General features: G+C 37.8%; 1 protein-coding gene across 3 annotated transcripts; it reads right to left on the reverse strand.

The window, feature by feature from the left end:
• Positions 1–2,987: 2,987 nt before the first annotated feature.
• Positions 2,988–23,264, reverse strand: iffo1a (intermediate filament family orphan 1a). Of its 3 annotated transcripts, none has more exons than XM_044336428.1 (10): positions 23,162–23,264; positions 21,682–22,826; positions 12,637–12,697; positions 11,800–11,895; positions 10,857–10,997; positions 10,586–10,776; positions 10,371–10,488; positions 7,983–8,084; positions 7,687–7,817; positions 2,988–6,444 (listed from the first exon to the last, which is right to left on the reverse strand). In XM_044336428.1, the coding sequence occupies exons 2-10, from the start codon at positions 22,692–22,694 to the stop codon at positions 6,300–6,302; spliced, it is 1,998 nt and encodes a 665-aa protein (XP_044192363.1). In that variant the 5' UTR covers positions 22,695–22,826; positions 23,162–23,264; the 3' UTR covers positions 2,988–6,299. The 3 variants fall into 3 exon arrangements, with proteins under 3 accessions (XP_044192363.1, XP_044192364.1, XP_044192362.1); XM_044336429.1 differs by having other exon boundaries at positions 10,371–10,485; positions 10,586–10,779; XM_044336427.1 differs by having other exon boundaries at positions 10,586–10,779.
• Positions 23,265–23,697: the final 433 nt, after the last annotated feature.

Consider the following 23,697-nt stretch of genomic DNA (forward strand, 5'->3'; position numbering starts at 1 on the left):
TTAGGTGACTAAATCAAACACACCCTCTGCGTGGCTCCTTCCCTGAATGTTCGGTTTGACACTGAGGAATATTAAGTATTGTTTTCATTTCATTTTCATTTATGTAGATTTTTCAGTAAAAATATTGATAAATGTTCTTTACTGTACAGTTTGGTTGCTGGTTTGGTTTACCCTGAAATCGACAAAATAATAGAAACACCTCTCAGTATAATATGATACAGTTCCACAAACTACAGCCTCCAAAATATGAATCAACACCTCCCTAAAACAGTTTCAACATAAACTGAATGTTATATATTATAAGATTTACTGCAGACTGGCAAGTATACGGAGAAGAAAAATATTAGAAACACTTTACATTATAATGTCAAAAGGCCACAGCTGAATCAACAATATCAACATAAACAGAATATTGTGACTTTCAATAAAAAAGTAGGATTTCTTTTAGGGTCACAATGATTAGTCAACAGAAAATTAATTACATCGCCAACTATTTTGATAATAGGTTAATCATTTTTAGTCATTTTTAAAGAAAAAGCAGTCAAAGCTCTGTGGTTCCAGCCTCTCAAATGAATATAATATCATCTGAAATTAATATTTTCTGGTTTCTTTAGTCTTCACTGATAGTAAACTGAATATCTGTGGACTGTTGATCATGACAAAACAAGACATTTGAGGACGTCTCTGAGCTTTGGCAAACATTAATCAACATTTTTCACCATTTTCTGACATTTTACGGATTAACAGATTAATCGATTATGAAAATAATCATTAGTTTAGTCTCACTGTGGTTTAGTGGAGAAGTTCTGTTGAGTTTATTCATATTTATTCAGGGAGAGGTGGAAGAATTATTCAGATTTTGTTTTTTTGCAGCAACGCCTTCTTTCTCGACCTTGTTTTTGACTTAATTATATTTCTTCTACTGGATTTATTTAATTTCAAATAGTTCTTTATATTTTCTACCTCTTGTGCTGTTGTCTTAAATATTTAATCTTATCTTTAAAATACTCTATTATGATTGAAAATGTTGCATTAAAAATGTTTTCTAAAGTAAAACTACAGAAATATAAACAGAATATATTCTAAGAATAAAAAGTTAAACTACTCAGTATGCAGAATTCACAGTGTTGTTTTTATTGGATGGTATTAATAATGCATTAAAATGTGTTGAGATTTTCATTGTAGTAAAGGTGAAATACACTTTAATACTTTTTGAGTGGTTTAATCTATAACAATACATCATATTGTATAATAGCATCAATACAAAATCTTATTGTGCAAAGTATCTAAAGATATCAAGTAATGTAATGGAGTAAAAAGTATCTCAGAGTATCTACTAGGGGTGTGCCCGAATACAAATATGTTATTCGGCAAAGCACAAAAAGTGGGGTTTTTACAAATATTTGTTTCATACAAATATTTTAAAAATTATTTGTTTTCGGAAAGAAAAAAAAAACATGTTAAATACCAACACGCAGGTCGGCTACATCGCTATCTCAGTGTCTCTCCTCTGCTCTGCTGTTACGTCTATCAGCAGGTCTCAACGAGGGGAATCACATCCACCTGCTACATGACGCACATTTCCTAATTTGGGCATCACTCCCAGAGTTGGGGGTGTTCCCCAGAGATAAAGCTGACCTACTGACACAAGCTTCATGAACACTTTTTGTAACACTTTAATTTTAAAATTAAAAGGGTAATAAAAACAAAAACAGAATTTTTAAGCCTCTTTCCACTTTTATTCAAATACAAATACAAATAATTTTGCTGCCTCAACAAATATAGATACAGATACAAATACTGGGCCCTCTGCACATCCCTAGTATCTACAGAGTGGAGTAGTAGTAGAAGTGTAAAGTAACATAAAATGGAAATATTTAAAAGTAAAGCACTTGAGTAAATGTACTTGGTTACTACATTTTATCACAATACTGCATAGTATCTTGTCTTCATGTAGTATTTAAACACACAGAGTGTTTGTTGGTTTTCTCAGCACTCAGTGTTTAATGTGCTGAAGCAGCACAGCTGTTTTCTCTAAGCAGCTTTTTCTTCGTGTGCGGTTTTGGTGTTTATTCTTCTTTATTGATTTGCTGTGAAGTTGTTTGTTTTGCTGCTTTGGACCCCTGTTTTCTGCTTATCCAATAAAACAGTCTGAACAGAAGGCAATTAGATCCTTTACTTGAAGTAAAAGTAGCTGTAGTGGTATTAAGTATTTCACTTTAGTAGAAGTACACAAGTATTGTCACTAAAATGTACTTTTACCTTTCAAATTAACCTGTGAATGATATTTTAATGTTGTGCCTGATCCAGGTGGTGCTCAAATGATTATATTTAAAAATATCTATACTAGTACTACTAGAATTCATACTTTTGGATAGTTTAATGTAGAGTAATCAGTAGCAGAAGGAAACTACTTAAGTACAATTTTGAGGTACTTTACTTGTGTTTTTCTTTTTTTCTACTTAATACTCAGAGAGACATGCTGTACTTTTAACTTCACTACATTTATCTGACGGCTGTAGTTATTTTACAGTATCATGAGCTGATAAATTATGATGCATTTTTGTAGATTAACAACTCAACAGGATGTAAAATAGTATATTTAGTTCCAAAAGCAGTAAAATGCTGCTTAGTGTACACATTAATGCATCAATATAATAATAGTACTTTTACTTAAATTCTAGCTTCTCAAATATGAATATTTTCTGGTTTCTGTGACAGTAAACTGAATATGTTTGACTTGTGGACTGTTGGTCGGTAAAAGAAGACATTTCACCATTTTCTGACATTTTATGGACCAAACAACTAATCAATTAATCAAGAAAATAATCGTTAGCTGCAGCCCTATTACATTGTGTAGTTGTCAAATGTAGTGAAGTGAAATGTACAAGAAGCATCCAATGGAAATACTTAAGTATAGTAAATATAATGAAGTAGAGTCAGAGTTACTTTCCACCTCTGTAAAGAACAAACGGACACAACAGAGACTCTTTCAAGTACTTTATTCTGTGCAACTTTTCATTTTGCTTCAGATCAAACATTCAGCTCTGCACATTGTGACTGAAAGAAAACAAGTTAAAGACCTCATGAAAACAATAACGACTTCTTCTACTTCTCAAATCTCATAAATTCACCAACATCATCTGATCTCAGTAACATTATTTCAACCACCATCATGCATTTCACCCGTCATTTTAACGAGGAAAAGGAATTCAGTCCCTCTCCTCACAGACACTTTCACTCCTGTCGTTCTTTTCTATATGTACCTTTCACCCCCATTTCCTGTTCAATCAGCTGATCTGAGTCACACACACTCATTCACAGGCTCTAACTTGTGTTTCATGAGGTCTATAAGTCATTTTTATTGTAATTTTCACATGCTCGTTTAGAGCATTTCTCCATGTTCTGCTCTCTCAACAGATGCTATTTACACTTTTGTTAATATAGATCTCAACAGTTCAGTTAAAGCAGCATCAGTAGTCTCATGAGGTGAGTGATGTTTGTCTATTTTGCTTTATTATTAAAGTATATTGTACACTTGCAGTTGCTTTGTTGCATTCTTGGCATTAAAGGAACAATATAACATTTTAAATTTTAGTCCATTTCTTCACTGGGCACTTGTAACTATCTGTACAAAAATGTAAACTGATAAAATAATACTATGGAAATGAGTCATTTCAGATATTTAGTCACAACTGGAAATGTGCACAATGAAGAAAAATTACGAGACTAAAACTAAACGTGTTCCTTTAACGGGTCTGTTTTCTGTGGTAAACATGGCAGGTTATTGAATAAGCAAGACATTCACTTAATGAGAGATGTGTCAGTGTTTGAAGAGGTGAACTGTAAACTGTGAAACATTCATATGAGTCCTCAAACAAACAAGAACGCAAACTCAAAGTTGTTCTGATCATCCAGCCGATAAAAGTCAAATCAATTCAACTTTTAACATTTCTGGACATGTTTTTTGCTCTGAAACCTTGTTAAAAAATACTTATTTGCTAATTTAAGTGCTATGAAACTACAAATAGTTCAATCAACAGCAAATGCAATGTTCAAACTAAATGATATATGAATAAAATTTTAAATTGCACTGATCTCAACTAAATTGACATAATAACTTACTTAGCATTCATTAGTTCAGCATTATACACAGCCTTATTATATACATTAGTATATACAGTATACAGTATTTAGCCTTTACAAACTGTACAGGTTTCAAGGACAAAGATTTCGTAAAATAGGTTTTTCGATTTTTGTTAAATAAAAATAAAAATAAAAAGCTCTTAATATAATTCTGTTGATGCCAACTGTCAAAATCTCAGACGAGTCCTTTCAAACAAATCTGTTCACACATTTTACAGTAGAAATGTATGAAACGGGCTGTGTGGGATTTTGAGGGTAATTATTTCATAACCCATTGACTTCCACTATAATTTGGTAACAAATTTGAAAAATGTGACACCTTCCCTTTTTTTTAGATTTAGAGGAAAAATCAGTTGAAAGATTAGTTCATTTATCTTAAAAACTATATTCACAGATTTTTTCTTATACTCATTTTTGCAAATAAAAATACTTCATTTATACGCCATAAGTGACCGTGTGTTTGGTCATACATAAACCCAAAAAACAAACAAAAACAATAAAACAATTAAAAATCACACTGGTCAATAAAACAAGACACATGTAAAGATCGGAAAATAAAATAAAAACTTGCAATTAAAAAAAATTCCAAATTAATAGAAAAAGAAAATTAAAAAAAAGCTTCTCAGGCTTTGCTTTTGATTCTGACTCTGTGAAAACTGTTTAAAATAACAAATCTATAAATTCTTGCACCTTTGGTAACTTTTCTCCATGCAAATGATGTAACAGTGTTTACAGATGGTGTCAGGGTTGAGTCTGCGTTAACTACAATATAAGATTATTATTAAGAATGTGGTCAGGGTCACTGCACAATCCTGTTAGACCCCTAAAAGTCTGTAAATTAAAAATGTTCACATTATATTTAGTCCACATTTCTCGGAATTTAACTAAATTTAACTTTGTAGTGTAATTTCACTTAATTTTTAACAATAAAGACAGTCACATTTAAAGATATTGACCCTAAAGAATATCAGAATCAGCCTTTTAAAAATCCAACATGTGTAATTTGTAATTGTACAACAAAAAAAACACCTCAAAACTCATTAAAATATTCCCATAAACAATACCAAGGACATGACTTCAGCGTCCTTAGTGGTAGCTTTGGCGTTTCAGATGCAGGAAAACTGTTCTTTTTTTTTTAAATCAGAAGGTGTCATTTTTCTCAAGTACTGGATATCTTTAAGGCAGTTTGGGCGTAGATAGATGGAGGACTTGTCATCTTATAGTTCCTGTACCTGTAGTAAAGTCCCAGAAAAAAATGGTTATCAGGCAATTTATATTTTATGAACTTAACTTCTACTATGCTTGTTATATTTTGTAAAATCATAAAATAAAATATGGCATAGAATTAAAAAAAATAGCAAGCACTTTATTGCAATAAATAAGTGGAAATAACTGTTCATACAATCACTTTTAACCACTACATGACAGTCTATGTGCAAACTATTTCTTCGTGCATTTACACTGCTCTTCTGTCCTCTGTCTGGACCTGCAGCTGACAGGCATTATTACAGAAACTGTGCAGAAAAAGAATTAGCTCCTGCGCTAAAGAGCAAGATACATGTGCAAACTAAAAAATAAAATGCATCCTGTTAATCTCATCTCTCAGGAGCATCAAAGGCAAAAAAAAAAAAAAAAAAAAGAGTGAATGTGTCTTTTTAAAGTGCCATTTTGTTCTGGTTGACCTTCACTGAGCAGTAGTTACAGCTGAAGACCACCGGAGGGCAGCAGTAACACACAGTGAAGATTTATTCTTGCTTTTTTTTTTCTGATGAAGCGTCTTATCTTTCCACCAGTGCCCTTAACTTGCTTCTTTTTCTATACAAGCTTTGCAAGCAGATTATGGGGTTTTATTAGGTAAGATGGTGTAACTTTCCCGCCACCTGAAACAGATTGAAGTCTGTTTCAGACACCTGGTCAGACACCTTTTGCTCTAATTCACCTGCTGTCATGTTGACTGAGTCGGTGAAAATGATCAAACAACATCAGACTGCTGCTCTCAGAGAAGCTTAAAGATCAAGAAAAGACTCATGACATCTGCTGGCTCTGATTTCAGAATAATGAAGACAGCACTAGAGGATAACAAGAGCGTTGGCATGACGACCAGCAGGATGTGTGTGTGTGTGTGTGTGTGTGTGTGTGTGTAACAGTGTGTGTTAGGGCTTCCTCCAGGTCAGAGGAGGGATGGCGGCGTTGGCTTCGAAGTAAGAATCGCTGTCAGAGTCGGTGGCAAGAGCCGGCTTCTTCCTCTCCTTCTCCTCGCTGTCAGAGTCGGTCAGCGTGATGAGAGACGGGGACTTCCTGTACAGGGAGAGAGAGAGAGAGAGAGAGAGAGAGAGAGAGAGAGAGAGAGAGAGAGAGAGAGAGAGAGAGAGAGAGAGAGAGAACCTGAAAGGACAGAAAGCTGCACTGTTCTCTGTTGGTTCAAACTTTCCAACATGTTGCATCTTTTTTACTCTGTTTTCATTATCTGTGGCCTTTACATTTTATTTTTTGGTGTTTTAAGACGCAGACAGGTCCTGATTTATCCTCAGTTCGTGCCTCTTCTGCATTATTACATTTGCATCACAAAGCTAAGCACTAAATTTCATTATCAATTAATCTGCCTAATCTGCCAAATATGACTGAGAAAACCAGAAAACATCCACATTTAGAACCAAAACTGAACATGTAGTTGATGTATTAACTAAGTCTAAGTCTTATTAATTTCCTGTTGACTAATTGTTCTTTGAAAACCTGGTCTAACTTTGATCAACATCCTTTTGAGCTTCAAAAAGATCTTCAAGAAATGAATCCTTCATAAAAACTGATTCTAAGCTTTGTGTCTCAAATGTAATAATAATTATAATAATAATATGGAGGCACACACCGCCGTCTCTCTCTACACACTCCTGCTTGTGTGCTGACTGGTTGTTGTTCAGCTACAGACATAAGCTGGTTGGATATTTGCCGTCATTGCTCCAAAACTCTGGAATAATCTTCTGCTAGAAATCAGCTGAGCAAACATGTGTCTCTAAAGCACTTTGTAATGTGTAAATACACTCTTTCACCAGTTTATTTATTCGGTAGATCCTGCAGTAACTCTCACTTCTATGAAGGTCATAATGTTGTGTGTTTGTTGAAACTGTTTTCATGAGGTGATTCAACTCTGCGGTCATTATGGAGGCTGTAGTTTGTGGTGCTGTTTTATATTTGTGTTACACTGAGAAGTATTTTGTTCACACCATTTATATCAGGGGTAGAGGATCTACTAAACATTAGAAACAGCCCTTGGACCACGAAGTTCAATCAACAACTCTCTAAACAATTTTAAGGAACTGGACATTATAACCTTCATGGATGATTTATTGCAGGGCTGCTGTATTAGACTACATTAGCTTTAATTAGTTTTAACCTAATAAACTGGAAACTAAGTGTATATTAGCAAATCCAAACCAACCATCTGTTTTGGATTTCTGTCCCAAACACAAACAAGTATGATTAAGTGTGTTTGTGTGTGTGTGTGTGTGTGTGTGTGTGTGTGTGTGTGTGTGTGTGTGTTACCTTTCTCCGCTCTGTGTGATGAGTCTCCTGCAGGTCTCCATCTGGACGTCCAGGCCTCTCTTCATTGAGCACATCTCCATGTACTCGTGCAGGTGACGGTTCATGTCACTCTTGGCTGTAGCCAATTCCAACTGATCAGGACAGAAAACATGAAAAAATATCAATAAAACTGGTATTATTACTTATAATTACTCCCATTAACACGACTACTATAACTACTTGGGAACAGTTCTTTCTACAACTACTTATACCACTATAATACCTTGAACACAATACCTAAACACAGAAGGTCTCACCTCTATCTGGCCGATGGTGTCCTGGTATTCTTTCTCTCTGGATTTGAACAGAGACTCTGTGTCATTAATCACCTTCTCGATGGATTCCTCCTGCTGCTGCAGCTGGATGAAGAGAGTGTTTGTCAGTGTGGGAAAGAAAGAAAGAGACAATTTAAACATTTTGGATGGGGGGGGGCACAGAGATGATGTAACACAACAGCAGAACATTTTAAAGAAGCTGGAACCATTGAAAATTTGGGAGTTTTCCTTGATGAATCATTTTATCACATTTATTGAGGATACATTTTGATAAATCCATGTATAATTACAGCACTCAGAGCTTTTTTAAGAGTAAAAGAGATGCAAGAACCTGCCCACTAGGGATGTGCAGAGAGCCCAGTATTTGTATCTGTATCTGTATTTGTTAAGGCAGCAAAATTATTTGTATTCAATTAAAAGTGGAAAGAGGCTTAAAAATCCTGTTTTTATTTTTATTATGCTTTTAATTTTAGAAAATTCAAGTGGCAGTAGCTCCAGGAGTGATGTCCAAATTAGGAAATGTGCGTCATGTAGCGGGTGGATGTGACTCCCCTCATTGAGACCTGCTGATAGACAACAGTGGAGCAGAGGAGAGAGACTGAGATAGAGATGTAGCCGATCAAGAAATGTGAAAACACCTGAGTGTGTGTGTGTAAGTAATCTCGGTATGTTTCCCTGTAGCTTCTTTCAGCTCTTCATTAATCCAGTCGTTAACCTTTCTGAGCTTATCTGGTTAAAAACAGCTTTCAGGTCACCAGGATAGACAGTAGCCGTCCTTCATCATCAGGACTGAACTCACAAACAACAGGCTGCTGTAGTTAAATGTCATAACAGACTAAGAACAGGTCATTTCAGATAAGTGGGGCAAAGTCAAACTGACAGGAAAGACCGGTGGCTTCCCTGACGCTGGGAAACTAGATCCGTACGTAGCTGGATGGGGGGGACACTGCAGGAAACGCTGCTGATGACTGCAGCCTCTCTATGACACACGATCTGATGGCCGTGATGTTACATCGAAAGCTGCTCTAACTCCTCACTATTGATTTAGCCTGCAGATATACTTTTGATGAGATCTGCTTTTCAGCCGAGGTGAAACTGGAATTTCCAGATTCTGCTCAGAAGTAAAAAAAAAAACCTGACATTTGTTGTGGTATAAATAATTAAAAACTCAGCCTTGAAGCAGAGAGTTTCTCAACAATATGTCGTGTTGTTCACTCCATGTTTAGATCAGGTAAACACATGGATACATGTTAAATTAAAAAAACAAAAAATTATCTAATATAGTTGTTTATTCAATATGTATTTCATATTTTCTCATAAAACATACATTTGTTTGTGAATTTTATAGATATGGATGATAAGTTACGATGGTGTGAGTACACATGATGCCAAATTTTTTATGGGAGCTGTAATTTTTGTTTTTTTAATACAAAAAAAAAATCATTTAACCTTGTTGAAATGGCAAAGTCTCAACTACTAAAAGCAAGCGCTGTGCCGGATGCTGAGTTGTCTTAGAATATGAAAAATAAACTCCAGGAACAACATGAAAGAAATGCTCAGTGAGTTATAGAAGTTATTGGAACAGAGGCCCCGACGTGATGTCATGACCTCGGCTCTCTGTACTGGTGCCTTCTTTGGATAATTCTGGATTTATTATGTCAGTAATTTAAATTTTGAAGCACACATTCAAAATGCCACTAAAGTGACCTTTTACAACTGAAAGAAAAGTGACAATAGTCATCTCACTGGTCTTCCTAAGAACCTGATCAAACATCTAATACTGGTTCCAAACACTGCAGCCAGGATCTTCACATTTCACCCTCTGACTAAAATCCCTCTACTGGCTTCCTGTGAGATGCACAACTGATTTTAAAGTGCTTCTCATTTTCAAATCACTTCACAGCCTTTTTGCTGCTTTTCATTAATTAACTTATTAGTCAGTTAATCTCACAAAACAAAAAACTACAACTATAGATTAATTTATAATGAAAACAAGTATTAGTTGCAATATTACTCTGAGATAATGTCATAAAAGGCTCAATTCACGCAAATTACAAGAAGACATTTTCTATCCATGCAGTGAGTTTTGTCTCCACACAGTCAACTGTTGTCTCTGTTACTCTTGATAATCCTCAGAACACACAGTTTCAGGAAATATGTTGTTGTCTAATAATTTTTATGCTCTAAGCAAATCTTTATAAACTGCTATCTCAGCACTTCAGCAGATAAACCAAAATAATCTGACAATGTGAGAATGTTTTTTTGGAATTTGGGTGAAGTGACACTTAGTTTTTTCTCTTTGTAAGAATATAAGATAGATATAAAAGTGTGTGTGTGTGTGTGTGTGTGTGTGTGTGTGTGTAATCGTACCTCTCCCTGTGTTTCCACTCCCAGTGAGTATCCAGGAAAATCCTCCCACAGAAGAAGAGTTTCCTCCGTCTCCTCCCAGGCCAGACTGTCACAGTCATCCTCAAACTCACACTCCCTCCTGCACACACACACACACACACATTAGACATGTCAACTACATGATGATTTAACACGAGTGTGTTTAAACATCATTAAAGATTAAAAAAAACACCTACAGCTGATTCAGCATCCTCTGCATCTGCTCGTTGATCTGATTGGCCGACGAGCTGCACGACTCCTCGTCTTTAGCCCCGCCTCCCTCGCTCTCAGACATGCTCAGTTCGTCTCCGTCCCCGTTCCCATTCTTCGCCGACTGGCCACTGTGTTTCCTGGCCCGGCGGTTCAAGGTGGAGGGGGGCGTGGCCACCTGCTGGGAGGGAACCGGTTTGTTTATTTAAAGGTGAAGGCGGATGATTTGTTGAAGGTATTTTATCGTCACAGACATACCTGGTAGATGTTAATCATGTCCTCACAGTTTCTCTGCTGGGCGACGTCACAGAGGCGGGCGGTGATGTCGATGCGGCGACAGATATCCATGTCAACCTTCATGGCCTTTTCCTGGATCTTACTGTCCAGATCTGACAGGTTCTGATGGACAGACGGAGAAGAATTTTCATCTTTTTACATTTAGTTAAAGGATTTGCTGGCAATTTTCTGTATTTTTCTTATCATGTTCAGAACCAAACCAACAATAAATTGAATTGATCCTAAGTATTGTGTGTGTTATATGTAGCAGAACAAGCTAGCAAAGCACATGCTCAGTGCCTTACACAGAACTACTCTCTGGAGACTGAAAATGTGATGCTGTTATTAGTCTTTGGAGCCATTTTTGAACAAACTAATGTGACCAAACTCTTCATAATGAGGGAACATGTCACCCAGTGCAGCGGTGTGGCTCATTGATGTGTTTTTAATATTTTCTAGACAACAACGGAGGTCTAAGGCACAGAGGAATAAGATATATCAGGCTCTGGATACACACACAATACTCTGTACATGAGATTTGTTTACAATTACAAAAATATAGAGATATTATCCTTTAAATAATCCAGTCCTGTTTTGGTGTAGGGTCATCAATGATGGGTAACTGACAGATTGATAAATGTTCTTCATGCCAGCTGAACATCTTGCTGAGTCATGACGGCAAACAATAAATTATCAGTAAATACTTTGTCAGAACATTTTTAATTATCTAATGATGACAGCTTGTAAAAATGGATTTGAATGCATGAATGCAATAAAATAAAATAATTTCAATGAATAAAAATCTATATAAAAAAAAAAACAATCAAAAAAGAGGAATTCTAAACTAGATTTGAGGCCAATTTCAAAATATTTTTCCTACTAAATACAAAAAAATAAAGCTGAACGCAGCTCAGAACAGACTCACGTTGCTGACGAGTCCTTTGAAGAGAACAAGCTCAGCCTTCAGCTGCTTCACCCTGAGAGTGAGTTCATCCTGACACACCTCGCTCTCCTGCAGATCCTGCAAAAACACACACAGACACACACACACACACAGTAGTAGGAAGTTATTCATATAGATGAGTTTCTGATAATAAATGACAGTAATAGTTCTGCAGATTCATACATCTGTGCTGTTAATTTTACCATCAGGAGGTTTACGGATGTTCTTTCCTGTCAAACCTCTAAAATCTGATCAGACTTGTACTCAACTTTAATCAACAATTAGCAATAATTTACTGTATTCATATGAAAATGTTTTTTGCAATAGATAAAAGGGTATTTGTTTCATATTTCCCATAAACTCTGTAGCACAAAGAGAATGTAGTTCATCATTTCTAACATTATTTGTTATTATGAAGAGGAAGAAGAACTAGATGTGGGTGAGAAAAGCTGAATAAAGTCAAATAAGTGAAGTAAGTACTGGATATTATTGGATATAGTTAATTTTTGTTTGTGTGTCGGTATGACTTAAGCCATTTTCGTGGACACAGACATAAGACCAGTTGATTGAAGATGGCCGTGCCCCCCAAAAAGTGGAGTTTTGGGTCAGCGGTTAAGTTTAGGGTCAGGGTAAGTCTCCAGGAAATGAATGTAAGGGTTATGGTCAGGGTTAGGGTTAGGGTTTGGGTTTGGGTTAGGGTTATGGTCAGGGTTAGGGTTAGGGTTAGGGTTATGGTTAGGGTCTGGGTTAGGGTTAGGGTTATGGTTAGGGTTAGTGTGTGTGTGTGTGTGTGTGTGTAGGTTGCAGTAACAGTATTACCTCCTCCAGTTCAACCACCTTCTCCTGCAGATCTATTCTGGCTGTGTACTCTTCCTCCCATCTACAAACACACAAAAACATAACGCGTATGAATGAAATGATATACAGAGAATTACAGTACTTGAATAAATCAGCAGTATGGAGCAGAAAATATTTTTTTAACAACAATATGATGAACGTCTCTGCTGGAGCTGCACAATATTTTGTATTCATATTTTTTAACATGTATTTATGAGGTTTGCTGCATCTTCATCACATTCATACATCGACATATTTCCAGTACAACAAGCTCCAGATTTGAACTCTTCAGCCAAATTTTATTCCAGATATTTCCAGGATTCAAACTGCCAACTTGCTGGACTATTTATGCTTTTATATTTGATTGTCAATTGATATTTTTATCTTTAGTTGTAGTTCCAGTTGTTTTATTGGGTATTTTTTTATTTTTTAGCTTGATTGGATCAGCCATTATAATTTGGTTGTAAGACAGTTACAACCTCAGCAACTTGCCTTATTTTCAGAGGTGAATTAAGATTCAGCCTGTTTTTGTAGGTTTAAACGCACTTTGAGAAGCAACAATTAGTCAATTAATACATTTCTTCATTGATAGAAAATTAATTGGCAACTATTTTTGATAATCAAATAATCATTTTAGTCATTTTTTCCAGAAAAATGCCAAATATTTGCTGGTCGTAGCTTCTCAAATGTGAGGATAAAGCTTTTCTTTGTCTTATATGATAGTGAACTGAATATCTTTGGATTCTGGACTGTTTGTCAGGCAAAACAAAACATTTGAAGACGGTTTCTAAGAAATTATAACAGGCGTTTTTCACAATTTTCTCACATTTTGAACGATTAATCAAGAAAATAACCAACCGATAATGAAAATAATCATTAGTTGCAGCCGTGAACCCACCACTGTTACCTGACTGACCTACACTGTCACACAGCATCAAGGCTCCTCTCACCACCTCTAGTATTACTCAGCATGTGTTACATAAGGAGAGAACATGAGGCGTGCACGTAGAGCATGAACATCACACTGCAACACTTGCTCAGTCACTATGGAGAGAAGATAAAAATAAATAGACAGCAGAGACGGAAGTTGCACATACTGTACACTGCAGGACTGAATCACACCTCATCTCATTTGGAAGGATTTAACATATGCTGTAATGTGATCAATATTTAATGTCTAATACAAATATGAACTCATAGCGATAGGTAAATCGATCGGTCACTCCAGTATTAAAACATCACAGCAACGACATCGATGCGTTCAAAGTCTCCTTCAAATTGTCAGACTAACAGTCCAAAACCCAAAGATATCAAGTTTACTATCATTTATGACAAAGAAAAGCTTCAAATCCTTTGGAGCAGCAACAAACAATTATTTAATTTATCAGTTTATCTGCCGATTATTTACTTGATTAATCTATTAGTAGTTTGGTTTATAAAATATCTAAAAATGGCAAAAAAATGTTGATCAGTGTTTCCAAATGTCTTGTTTTGTTCCGACCAACAATCAATAACCCAAAGATATTCAGTTTACTGTCATAGAAGATTAAAAACTAGAAAATATTCACATTTAAGAAGCTGAAATCAGAGAATCTGGACATTGTTTCTAAAAAAAAAAAAGACTCAAAATGATTAAACGATTATCAAAACAGCTGGCGATTAATTTTCTGTTAATCAACTAATTGATTAGTTGAGTAATTGTTGCTGCTGTCGTCTTTATGATCCGTTTGTCCTTCATACAGACTCGACTCCTCCGAGCAGCTGTAGCTCTGAAATGAAGACTTCATGTCTCTGGCGGATGACCTCGATTCAAATTAGCTCCATGTCAACAGAGACAATTTCCAATTCAATCGTTCAGCTACAATCACATTAACGTTGCAGTTCGACTCCAGGCTGATTTCTACTGGTTATACTGGTGATCAGGCATGTATGAGAGGAAATATAATCAGGATTATGGTGTTATTTGAGCTGCAGATATGATCCTCCTGAACAGAGAGACTGCAGAGAGAAAGAGAGTGTCACACTGTCACAGCTGATGTCCTTGCTACTCAAGATCTGTTTGTCAGTCTCAACACGTGGCTCTGCAGCGATGCGGCCGGCTGTCGATATGTTCGACTGGTACGGACCAACTGGTCCACTAAAGATTTCCCAGTTAATACAATTTAATGATTTTAGGATGTTTGCTTAGCGTAGCATAGAGGTTAAAATCAGATGGAAACAGCTAATCTGGCTCTGTGCAAACTTCATAAATACACCTACAAACACGTTCAAATCTCATGAATTAATATGTTGTTTCTGGTTTGTTTTCACCTGTATGTCACCTTATGTGCTACAGTTACAGTATGTTATTCACTTATAAACTACATCATTAACAAACAAGGTATCAGGTGTTAATTAGTGAGCTTTAGAAGTGTTGAATGAATGAATTAATTAATTTCCTCCTGGCTCTAGCTTTATACTCACAGTACAAAAACAGTAGCGGTTTCAATCTTCTCATCCAAGTCTCGATTAGAAAGCGAAGAAACATTTATCTCCATAAATGTCAAGCTATCCCTTTGCTGAGTCGACAGCCAACTTTCAAATCTCAACTTAACAAAGAGGAATAACTTTTTTTTTTTGCTTGCGCCATCACACAACAACAAAACTCTGACGGCAAGAAAAATAATGACATTGTGATGGATCATCGATCTCAAGCAAGACTCAGCATACTGAACTGAAACCAACAGCTTCCTGGAGAAACAGGAGAAATCAATCTAAACACTTGAGGGATGTTTTTCTAACAATGGTATGAAATGTATATAATGTTTTTTTTGACTTTTTGAGGCTACATAGAGCTCTCCCTGTGTTAACTTCTCTTTCCTCACAGATGCAAAAAAAGCTAACAGGAGGCAAAATAAGTCACGACTCCTGCGTGGCTGCAGCAGGTGTGTTTAAGACCTGCAGAGGGAGGTAAAAACAACAGTGAGCTAGTATCACTGCCAATAAGCAACCCGGGTGGCCTTCTTGTATCTTTACACAAGGTGAGATCTCTCTTACTCTATTATCATTCCACACACACACACACACACACACACACACACACACACACACACACACACACACACACACACACACACACACACACACTGGGACTCACTGCACCTTCACGTCATCTATAATAGGAGGTGATATCGGTAAGATGAGAGAGCTGACATTTGCCTCTGTTCTCTATTAATAGTACAGTGAGCGTTTAAGCATGTGGAGACAAAGCACGTGCATGTTCACACTATATGGACAAAAGTATGTGGACACACCTGGGCTTGTTTTTCCCTGGTAAACCCCTTAGATCTGATTAAGGGAAACTCTTAATGCTGCAGCATACGGTGACAATAATGTGCTTAAAGCTTTTGGTGATGCCCTTTTCTGTTTTAACATGACAATGCGCAAAACCAGCTTCATAAAGAAATACATTTATCAATCTGACAGATGCTTTTGTCCAAAGCAACGTACAAATGAGGCACAATCTAAACTCCAGATGCCTTTGAGAAGAATCGTCTCAGCACTCAGTTTCATGTCCCACCTGGCGTAAGTGCCACAAGGCTGCAAGTGCACGAAGAAACTGATTTTTTTTTTCTTGTGAAGGAGCTAGAGAAGGATCGAGAGATAAAGAAAGAGCATATGGGTGAGTAGGTGCTCTTGGAAAAGGTGCTGTAGGTCTTCAAGTGATTTCTGAAGACAGAAAGAGATTCTGCTGACCGAATAGAAATTGAAAATGTTTTTCCCAGTTTGCAGTGGAAGAACCTGACTGGGCTGCACAGAGTTCTGACCTCAACCCCATCCAAAACCTCCGGGATGAACTGGAATGCCGACTGCTTGAACCATTAAGGATTGGATGTAATGTTTGCAGAGTACAAAATGTGCTCCCCGTTGTTTCTCGCTATAAAAAGTCCTTTCCGATGTACACATAGAAATGCTGTGTTGTTGTGTGAAGACACATCTGTTTGACCAATCACAGCCAACAGCCCCCACCTGGAACCAGAAGCTTTCAAGGGTTCAGTTTTGCAAACCTGCACCAGCAAAACTCTGTACCAGGATCGACCCACAATTATCTGCAACCAGACCCGAACCCGTAAGTAAACACATGGGCCAGATAGTCGCTCACTTTAGAGGCTGTAACAGTAGCAGCAGATTTTCACATGTGGCTGTAAAGTTCAGGTTCCCACATACTTTTTTGGTGACATGTTTTCGGGAATGTCAAAAACATTGAAACAATAAAGCTTAATTGAAATGAATCATCGTAAACTGAGAAAGAAAGAGAACAAAAATCTGCAGGGGTTGATTGGAGTGGCGTGACTCAGGGATGACGATGTTAATGATGATGTCAGCGCCTGTCTGACGCTGCAGAGGCTCACATGGGACTGGGGGGGGGGGGGGGGGGGGGGGGGGGGGGGAGAGGGGAGGGCGGGGAGGAGAGGGGGGGCTGAAATTAGGAGCGGGCATGTGTGAGTGAGTGAAAGAAAAGGGGGGTGAGGAGAGACACAGAAGGACGTAGATGGAAGAGGAGTCAACAGGGACGGCAGCAAACCAACAAAGAAGAAAGAGAGAGAGAGCATTAAAGTGGAGAGGGAGAAACGAGAGGAGAGAAAGTGAGAGAGGGGAGGCAGAGGGTAAGAGATAGAAATGGAGACAGAGAGGGAGAGACGGCAGACTGGGTGACATCACTGTTGGCGGTCACAGGCCAGTGCTGCATTGCAGGTACCAGGACAAAACCACCCAGCAGGGAGGAGGAGGAGGAGGAGGAGGAGGAGGAGGAGGGGAGAGAGAGAGAGAGAGAGAGAAACAAAAAGGAAGAAGAGGAAAATGAAAGAGAGAAGGAGGGAAAAGGAGAAAGGAGAGAACAGCAGGATGGTGATAAAAAAAAAACGACAGCTCAGGTTAAACTTTCACTCAGACAGATAATCCCATCAAACGCTCACAGAGACACAAAAACACCTTTAAACTCCTCCTCAGATTAACATCTGAAGATGTTTTTAACCCCTTACATACTGTTGATATTCTGACCTTTCAAAGTATCCCTTCATAATTATTCTCTGAACCACAAATAAATACCTCATCAGTCATTAATAAATGAGTGTTTTTCAGGTTTTACACTATTTGTTTATGGAGAAAAAACATTCACAGTCACACTATATTATGATCTTATGTAACATAAAACAGCCATCAGGATTTCAGTGAATGTGTACCCAGAATGCATCATTTTTGAGCATTTATTTGATTTTTTTTTTAATAAATATGGGTCAACTTTAACCCAGAACACTCTCTATAGTTTGTACAAAGATGTTTATCAGCTGCACAAAAATAAAAAAGTTGAAATATTTTCTTTTTTTGTAAGTTGTAGCAAAAGTCAGAACATTTTCAGAGAGAAGAAGAAGAGTGTTTAAGGTGCTCTTACTGCTCTCAAATGTAAAAAAAAAAAAAAATACCTGAGGGAAGTTTAAATTCTAGTGTTTAAAACCGTTGGGTATATTTTTCAAGTTGATTCCAGTATTTTTAGATTCAATAACTTTAAAGTCTCCCCTCCTCTGTATTATTCAATTAGGGAGAAGGACTAGATGTAATTGAACACACACCAATTATTCTTCCTAACAGAGCATTTAGGTTTGTCTTTAAAAATGATGGGAGGAGATCTTTAAATTTGACGACTTTTTGCCTGCAAAAAAAGTTCAGAAAGAGCTTTGAAACATTTAAACCTTCATGGTGGGAACTAAAACTTACTTAGAATGTATAATTGAACATGTAACTGAATAAATAAAACATTAAAAAATCAAAATAATTAAAAAAAAATTAAATTTCTGATCAAATTATCTGAGGGTGTGCCAGAGCCCTCAGTATTTCTAAAAGTTTATATTATGGCCGTTAAATGTAACTGTTTCACTCTTGAAGTACGGTGCATGGCTCTAAAAACTGCAATACCCATGAGCCTTAGCTGCTGTTGCTATGGAGACGAAGCCAACCACAGGCATGAATCAGAGCTGCAGTAAACTTGCAACGCTTTGTCATCGCAAAGAAAAACAAAACACACTGCAGCATAGTCGTCGAAGTCGTCCAGAAGTAAACTGTGATCTTTAGCGGTACATGAAACAGAATTTTAAGCTCTGTGATTGGATGTTTCTAACCGGAATGCATCCTGGGAACTGTAGTTAACATGTGTCTTAAAGGTTTCTTTATGTCCACCTTTAACTTTTAATCAATGAACCTGATATTTCCTAATTCATGTCTATCCAAACCTGGAAGTGCTTCAACTGTCTGTCTATGTAGGAAAATGACCAATACATTACATACAGATGACTGGACACCTGAAATAACTCCTTATTCACAACTCTATGCTGTGAAAGAAAAACTCCACCTAATAAAACCATCAAATCGATGTACACACATCACATTAAGGACACAAAATTCGCACAAAATACAATCTAACTGGCAAAAACATTCAAACTTTTCCTCTCCTGACCCTTAGTTTCATAGCTTTAAAAGCAAACAACTAAAACACTGTTTAGCGCAACAGTAAAATGTAAACGCTAAGCAGTTTGTGAACATCACACAGGTCAGAGCGAGTCGTTGCCATTCAGTGAAACATCCAGCTGGTTCTGAAATCGATGTGACTGGAAGGTTTGTCTTGCAGTGGCGTCCTGCCTCAGCAGGCTGAAGCCCAAAGCAATGAGGTCAGTGTTTTTTAGCATAACACAGCAGTGGACCACTGTGTGTCAGTGTGTGTGTGTTTGTGTGTTATTGTGTGTGTGTGTGTGTTAGTGTGTGTGTTAGTGTGTGTGTTAGTGTGAAGCAGGTCAGAGCTGGACAAAAACTGCCTGCTAAGCAAACATCTTTACAGAGATAATAGGTTACAGATGACTCATTTTTCTACATACATTTGTCTGAATACAAAATAAAAGCTGCAAATTAAGCTTTTTGTTTGTTGTTTGTTTGTTTGTAGCATCCTGTCCTGCATAAACGATGATATTTCCTAATAGCAAATAGTTTGTTTCTTGTAATCTATCAAATAACTTACTAAGAACAAGTTATAGACGTCTCTGAAGTTTTCATAGAGCTAAATGTCATATATTTATCAAAGTTGTAGCTGTGCAGGTGTTTTACTTTTTATTATCACATACAGGAAGTTACTAATTTAGCTTAAAAATGAAACTAATCTGAATTAGTAGTATCAATAAAATATCATTGTATATGTCATTTTGTGCAGTTTTGGGATAATCTGTTGAGTTAAAATACCTGACAAATCATAGTTCTTCATCATATGGATGCAAAAAGAGCTGCACTCTTGTCCTTGTGGATTCTTTTTAATTAATACATTTATTTAGTGTTCGGAGGAAAAGTGCTGCAGCTCAGCAAATTCAGCAAATCTTAAACCCCATCACGTTTTAGTGCACTTATTGTGAGTCACTTTGGGCAAAAGCGTCTGCCAAATAAATGTCATTTAATGTAAAAAAAAAAAAGAAGAAAAATCCTTTAAAGCAAATGTTGCCAGAACGCCGTCCTGTTTATTGATTTACAATAATACATCCAGAGAGAGTTAAGTGATTGCTGCTTCAGCAGTAACTCTGATCAACACATCACTCAGCTGTGCATCAGCATCAAGTTTCAGCTGTTCAGAAAGATTATTGATTAAAACCTTCAGAGCCCAGATGCAGCACATTGTGAAACAGAAACTAATGTAGATCTACGCTATTAGTTATTATCCATTAAGTTTATTGTAAAGAATATGAGGCTGCAACTAATTGTATTTTCATTATGATACATCATATCTATTATAATCTCCTTTAAACATGTGTTGTACAATCTTGTGTTGTTCGCTCAACAGTCAAAAGTTAAAGATATTCAGTTTATAATCGTATAATAAGAAAAGAAAAGCAGAAAATACTCGTTAAATAAGCTTGAAACTGAGAATTTCGGGGCATTTTTGCTTAAAAAACTATCAAAAAAAGTTTTCTGTCAATCAACTAATGGATTAATTGACTAATTGTTGCAGCCCTGACAGAATGTAAAGATAATTTCCTCCAAACAAACTGCATAATTAACCAGATTGAGGTGTTATTTAATTTACATTAAAGAGATTAGATTAGATGTCAGGTGCTGCAGGTGACAGTGAGTCTCTGCAACAGAAATCAATACTTCAGTCTGCCAGAACAGAACCTGGCTGGGCCTGAAGATACTCTGCTTAATGCAATTATTTTTTTATGGCCACTTAAGTCAACATTTCTCTGATCTTTCTCCTTGATGCACCAAACCATCCATAATAATATTATAGAATTCAGTCAAAGTGCTTTATTTTATTTATTTTTTGCAGTGGAAAACTGAATCTTCACACTTATTGGACACAACATACACACACATGCTACATCTTTACAAACACATCAGTTGGTTAAAGATATTAAACTTAATCATTAATGACTAATAACTATTTTATTGCCACTGATTGTTTTGTTGTGATATTTGTGTTAATAAATTCATCTTTTATACATAGTTTCCTCCGTCTCTGATGCTGTGTGGTGAGTCATCCTTGTTCAGGCCAATATTTTGGGTTTGGGGGAAACTGGATGGTGAGAATTATCAAATTATCACATTGTTTTACAAAATTATGTTGTTTGAATAAATAATTTCTGGCAAACTATTTTAACTAATTAAAAACGGACACATATTTAATAATTTAGACATGTGAAGAGGTTTTTTTTGTGATGTAAAGAATTGAATCATGTGGTTTTGCATACTGTGTATTTGTCATATCTTGACATATATTAATATTGGAGAACTATTGTTATTGTGGCAGACCTGGGACATCTGTCATTAAGAAGTTGCTCACTCTGACAGAATGAAGCTCTACAAACTTCTCCACCCTAAAAATAATAATGGCAAAACATATTAATCAGCCAAATTGTCTGTTTTAGAGATAATTTATAAATGAATCAGGTCTCCAGTCATGTTCAACATTCAACAAGCTCCATCCTGCTGATGAAGATGTCTTTAAACCATCCTTACCTTCTCTTGTACTCGTCTCTTTCTCTCTTCACCTTGGCCAGCACGTTGTACAGAGCCCTGATCTCCGGTGTGATGGTGTCGATCTGCACCCCGACACCGTCCGGGTGCGTCCAGGAGACTCCGGGGCCCGTGACGCACGACTCCCTCCCGGTGCCAAACCTGCGGGTGTGGTTGAAGGACCAGATAGTCCCGGGGAGGAATCGTGGAGGAGGAGGAGGAGGAGGAGGAGGAGGAGGATGGGGAGTAGGAGGAAGGGTGTTGTCGGTGTTTGTCCCGGTGTGATCTGCGTATTTCTCGTTGATGTTGGTGATGGGTTTGGTGGGGTCGGAGGGACTCAGCGCCGGGCTGATGGAGAAACCGCAAGTGGTGAGGTTGGAGTTTGAATCCGTAAAGGGGTTCAGGTTGCTCCCCAGCAGGTGTTTGTTGTCAAAGAGAGGAAGGGGGTTCAGGGTGGGAGAGAGGAGGCCGCCGGGCAGGTAGGCCGGGTTGTTGGCGTTGTGGAGCGGGATGAGGCCCGGCCTGCCTGGGATAGGCCCGATAAATCCAGTCTGCACCCCCATCTCTTTGGTCAGGGGCCTCGGGTGTCCTTCCCCTCCTTTATTATCCTCCAGAGCCTGCTGCAGCTGCTTCTCTAACACCTTGTTTCTGCGCTCCAGCTCGTGCACTTTGGCCAAAAAGCAGCGGAAGCGCAGGTTCAGAGTCTTCAGCACGCTGATGTTGGATCCCAGGTCGTTGCGCAGCGCCGTGGCCGCAGGGGGAACGCGGTGCAGGGGGCTGCTCAGGTGCAGGTAGGCGAGGCCCGACGGTGGCAAGGCGCCCAGGTCCAGCCCGGACAACCCATCAGGCCCGAACCCAGCGTGGTCCCCCAGGAAGTAGCCGGGCTCCGGGATGGCGGAGTCGGTCTGGCCCGTCATCTGGTGGTGGTGCTGCTGCTGCGGGGCCAGGAAGCCGCTCTCCCCCAGAACCGGATTCATGCTAGAATAGGAAAATCTGAAGTGCTCGAAATCCGGCATGAACTCAGACTTCTATATATTCAACTCGTCAGGTAATTCCGTGTGAGGATGATTACTGCCCCGCAGCCTTTTCTTTGCGTCTCTCTCTCTTGATTTCACCCGACGGTAACCTTTACGCAGAGGAGCTGTGGGCTGTTAGTCAAATGATGCGGTTTAAAAGGATGCTTTATGGGCCTGATATCGCAGCAAAATAACAAAAAATCCCCAAATAATACTCCAATAAACATATGATGACAAGCTATGATGAATAAAAATGATATAAAGTAAAACAAAGTGACTGTAAACTCGCAGACAGACCGCTGGTCCCTGCAGCAGAATTAATTACTTAGTTTACTTTCAGGTATGACTAATTTCTGGGGCGAGAGCTCAGCGGGAGAAGCGCACTGCCATTAATATGTTTATTCCAAGCCTCAGAATAAAGATCTATGCGGGTATTTTGCGACTATAATGAAATTTAAGCAACTTACCTGGAAGCACGAAGAGAAAACAGTGAGCTTGGTATCAGATAGTGAGGTGAAATCAGCCTGAGCGGAGTGTCGAGCAGCGGTGCAGCAAAGCTCAGGAATAAACAAGCGAATGACTGCGGCTTTCAGCTACCGTACTGACGGTAACAGGGGAGCAGCGGGTAGTCTGAAGTACCGTAATAACAAGAGTAAAGACGCACCTGTCAGGACGCCTGCTGCAAATATTGAAAACTAAAACTTTTTGGGTTTATTCTGTTTACGTAATCGAAGGTGTTTAAAGGGGCAGTGCAAAAATTGTATTTGAGAAGTGCAGCTTCCAAAAATGACAATATACAAAATTCTTCCCATGCAGTTTCAGACTCAAAATGATCGATCACAGCTGAATTAACCCCAAATTGAGTCTCAGTGAGAGGCACAACTCTGTCTGGGTCCTAATATCCCTTATAAAGTAATTAACCTTAATTAACTGAGCTCCTGTTTGTCATTACTGGTAATATTGTTAACAAAAGTGTGAACCACACTGGGAGTCTCTCTCCTTT

Source organism: Thunnus albacares, chromosome 19 (assembly GCF_914725855.1).
Source record: "Thunnus albacares chromosome 19, fThuAlb1.1, whole genome shotgun sequence".
In the NCBI taxonomy this organism is placed as follows: Eukaryota; Metazoa; Chordata; class Actinopteri; order Scombriformes; family Scombridae; genus Thunnus; species Thunnus albacares.